Genomic DNA, 4,579 nt, shown 5'->3' on the forward strand with positions numbered 1-4,579 from the left:
ATTAAATTCCTTTCTGGTACCCAAGGATGGGGGGGGAGAAAAAGAAAAAAATTATATTAACTGTGTAGCCTCCACAGCAAATACAGCTCACAGCACTCGGAAAAAGACCTTTCCAGAACTAAATAGATTGCATCACTGAAATTATACTAAATTCTAGTTATATGGACAGAAGAAGGGAGGAAAATGTTGATTCTTGGCATATACTACAAATTTGGCATGCCAAGTTCAGTGTGATAATATTTCAGTCATCAAGTGGATTTGTTCATTACACTTTTATTTCATTTCTTCTTGGATACAATCAAAACTTCTCCCTTTTCATAAAAGTAGTAATCTCTGAGTACTGCAAAATTATAGCATTTACATATCTGAAAGAAGTGTTAACAAAATCATGGTACTAAACAATGTTAGCACTGAAGTATAAACTGTGACATTTTTAAGAGCATAGACTATTATTTCTAATGCAGAGAATGTAACAAAGGATAAAGATAAATCTGTGCTCTTGGATGGACACCTTCATACTGCGTCTATTAATTCAGTTATTTGCCTTAATAAATGGAAGTGAGAGGTCACTTTCAGTTTCAGAGAAAGAATAAAATGCAAAAAAATTAAAATAAAAAAAACAATGAGCAGATGAAACTTCACAAACAGGAAGTTGTAGATAGGACCTCTATTTTCTTTTCGATTATTTGCAAAACATTCCTTTAGAAATGTTTTGCCTGTTGTTGCAAAAACAAAAACCAAATCTGTCTGATCACCATTTCCCTACAATGCTATTTCAGTCATTAATCTCACTTAGAAACTGTATTTCTTTTAAGAAAAATAAAAGCCCCATTTAAACATTATTGAATCAAAGCAAAAAAATTGTTTTTTTTTTCCAGTATTCACACATATATTACAGGGTAATAGTAAAAGTCCATTATGCTTCCTGACTTTAGTTGGGTCACATTTTACAAGAGCAAAAACAAGCATCAAAAACATTTAGTAGCCTTAAATTTCACAACCACTCAGATTAACACAGAAATATTGAAATATATTATTCCCTTCAGTTTGGCTGTGAATAGCCCATCTTTATTTTATTTGTCTGTGTACAGCAAGATTTGTATTATAGGTTCATTCTGGCATCCACGAGTTCAAAGTACTTTAGATTTTTGTTTATTAAATGACAAATTGGATGTAGGATACAGACCTAGATGAAATGGGTTGAAAACAAAACCACTGCAAAAATCAAATAGAAGGTAAAAAAAAATTAAATGATAAAAACATAAAAATAGTGAATGCCAGATAACACTCAGCTAACCAAAAGATTTTAACAAATGAGGAAAGTAGAATGTGACCCATCTTTTGGCTGCAACAAATATTATTCAAAGCAGATGGACACAGATTTATATAAGCAGAATTTAAGTCTTTGATATTTCAACTTGAAAAGTATGCTGTCCAAAGCTCATAGGCAGCTATATTTGGGAAATCTGCAAGAACTTCTCTGGCTTGCTGCTCTGTCTTTTTCTGGGGAAAAAGTCAATTCAAAGAGGAAACACCAGAAATCCAGAGAAAGTGGAATATTTCCATCCCCCCATCAAGTTGCCCCTTTCTAGCTTTAGATAAGCTCTGTCTCCTTTCTCCATTTGAATGAGAACTCCATTGCTGGCAGCTTCTCGGGTCACATCTTGATCCCCTGCAAAGGCCGAAATAACTGGCCAACCATTCAACATCAAGCTCACCTACAAAGGAAAGACAAACATACAGTAGTACATTTATACAGAAACACACGCACACGCACACACACAAAATGCTTTAGAGTTTTATGAATCTTCCTGCCTGGATTAGGGCATTAGACTCATGGACCATATTTTCATTATACTGTAAAAGGATATAAGAGGAACCTATTAATTCTAAACAGGCCTATGTTGTACAGATAAACTGTCCTAATGATGTACCAATAGCAAATATTGCCCTGTGAGATTACAGATGGCACTATTTCCCAACCAATTATGCATAACTCCTTCAGCCACAACAAATAGATTTTCTGTGTAAAGGGCCTACAGACATTATAAGGGCAGGTTTTTGGGCAGGGTCTTTATTGAATCAAGCTGTGTTATAGGAGGATGGTTTCCTTTCTTTAGGACAGCTAATAAAACAGAAACTGCATATTGTTCCTAAAAATAGATGCAGCCTATAAACAAGAGCTTAAATATATCACAACATTATAAGGTGCATCTTAACAAATATTACATGTGCTAGCTTTCAGTGATATATCTAATACTAACTATATAAATGGGAAAGTGCTCTTAACAAAGCAGTTTGCTGTTTCATAGTCTTAAAATTCCTCAAAAGGATGTAAAAAAATTAAGATATAGTATTGAAATTTCTTTAATAATCTACTTTATTTTCTTTGGTTCACCCCTGCACTGGAATTTAATTCAGGAATAACATATGGCAGGATCATTATACATATATGGCATTATATATTCCATGATTTGGATCTTTACACTAATATTGATTTTTATTTACAGAAGATATTGTGCTAAAAAAAATGTGAATCAGCAAAATCACAGGAAACATGCAAATGATTACACTAAATGTTCTCTCAGGGTTTCCGCAAATTAAATGTATAACTGTCCCTTACAGAAAATATTAAATTACATATTTAGTGGAAGCCAGATTGGTATTAGTCCACAGCTTGCCAATATTATATATGTTCCTTTTTTTTCACAATGCAGAGTAATGAAAGTGAGCATACTGTGATGTTTGTGTATTCCCCCCAAATTAATTTGAGTATTGTAAAATACTAGCCTTCGCCTGTAATTTCAAATACATACTTCATTTAATAAGTGTTATCCCTCTACCAAATGGCGAATAGCAACTGAAAAATATAGCTTTTCACACATATTTCTAGGTGTAACTGCCTTTAATAAAAGATACTATTTGGTCAGATGCAATGCAAAGACTTGAGAAGTTGTAACAGTCTAACCTGAATGGTTTGTCTGTTGTACACTTTCACCACGTGAAAATTAAAACTGTAAATCCCTTTTCTCGGAGATATAAAAGTGCTTCTTTCGGAGTCAAAGTTGTTTCCAATATTGACTAATATCTAGAATGAAAATGACAGAATACAGGAGACACAGACTGCAGAATTCTTGAACAGAAAGAAACAGCATAAATGCTTGTGCGTGTGTGGTCTTAATTCCCACCTTTACTGAAACGTGATACTGGAAATAATGTACAGTAATCACGAGGGGAGGAGTACTGGACACAGACATGCCATATTATGCACGCATATTCTACACTTCAACATGCATACACACAAATGGGAACAATCACTGGATCAGTACAGCAGAGTTCCAGTCCTATTGGTCCAGGAGCAAACTGGGCTCTTCGCAAGATTGTGATACTTTTAATTGGACCAAGTTGGCAATCAAATAATTTATTATAGGTAATCTTTGGAGCCTTTTGGTCTAGGAATCTCATTTACAAATAACTTACTTTGATTATTCTAATGTATGTCCGAAAAAAGGTATAATAATTGACATAGTATCTGTGTAAAGAAAATCAATTTCTTCCTCATATAATAACTTTCAGGCTGGCCTCTTATAATGCATTTTTTTAATATATAAATAAGTGAAGTAGGCTTTTGATGCTCTTTTAATCATATATAGCTTCACACTAGCTGCTAAAAGCCAGTTTTGAGTTTCTTTGTTAATTTAAATTCCCTTGGAGCAGTGAAAGAGAGAACATCACTTGGAAGGTAGCAGCCTCTATCAATCTGCCTGTCATAAAGCTTTCCTACAGTTAGAGATAATCTAATAACTCGCCCATCTAATAACTCTCGACCATCACCACTTTCTTAAATCTCAAAAGGATTTTATTATTTTTTTCTCAGACCCATTCCCAGCTCTTCTCCAACCTTTCCCCCCCCCATTACCTGGTCAAAGTAAATGATCATGGTCCTGTTGCTCATCTCCGAAGGCTCGTGGTTGGTGCTCCGGATGGCAGAAAATGCCACCTTGGCACTGCCGGATCTCACCGAGATGCCCAGCGCGGTGCCCGTGGGGTCCGAGGTGGGGTTGGAGTCGCACACCACAAGGCACTTGCCTTCCAGCACGATGGGCTCCGTCTCGTTCTGCCCACTAGCCAGTCCCGTCAGCCACGCCACACCAAGTAAAATCTCTACAGAGAGCATCTCTCCTCCCTCTGCAAGCGGCTCGCTCCCCACCTTCTCGGATGCTGCCTCAAAACTCCTCGCTCTGCTGATGGATCCAGTTTTCTCCGCGTGCGGCTGTGGTCAAGACGATGTGCCAACCCTGTCACGATCGCTACCGATCGCCTTCTTCCCCACCCCCTTTTTTTTTTTTTCCTTTCGTTTCGGGCGGCTCTTATTTCAAGACTGGGTAGAAGGACCCCGGAAGAGTCGGCAGCGGCCCCGGGCAAGGCTGAGCACTTGAATACATAGCGCTGCTCCCGTGCGCGGCTCCGCTCAGTTATTGATAGGTCCAATGCCAGCGTTTGGAACACAAAGAGCGAGGGGGTTCGCCGCTCCCGCCCTCTCGGGCTTCATCACCAGCCCCGACAGCCAATGCCCTTG

The 4,579-nt window shown here is 37.6% G+C and overlaps 1 protein-coding gene across 1 annotated transcript; it reads right to left on the minus strand.

Moving 5' to 3' along the window:
* Nucleotides 1-292: 292 nt before the first annotated feature.
* On the minus strand, nt 293-4,323 carry CBLN1 (cerebellin 1 precursor). Its single transcript, XM_033942800.1, has 3 exons — nt 3,920-4,323; nt 2,969-3,088; nt 293-1,718 (listed from the first exon to the last, which is right to left on the minus strand). The coding sequence occupies exons 1-3, from the start codon at nt 4,175-4,177 to the stop codon at nt 1,521-1,523; spliced, it is 576 nt and encodes a 191-aa protein (XP_033798691.1). The 5' UTR covers nt 4,178-4,323; the 3' UTR covers nt 293-1,520.
* Between the last annotated feature and the right edge of the window lie 256 nt (nt 4,324-4,579).

Source organism: Geotrypetes seraphini, chromosome 4 (assembly GCF_902459505.1).
Source record: "Geotrypetes seraphini chromosome 4, aGeoSer1.1, whole genome shotgun sequence".
NCBI classification, from domain to species: Eukaryota; Metazoa; Chordata; class Amphibia; order Gymnophiona; family Dermophiidae; genus Geotrypetes; species Geotrypetes seraphini.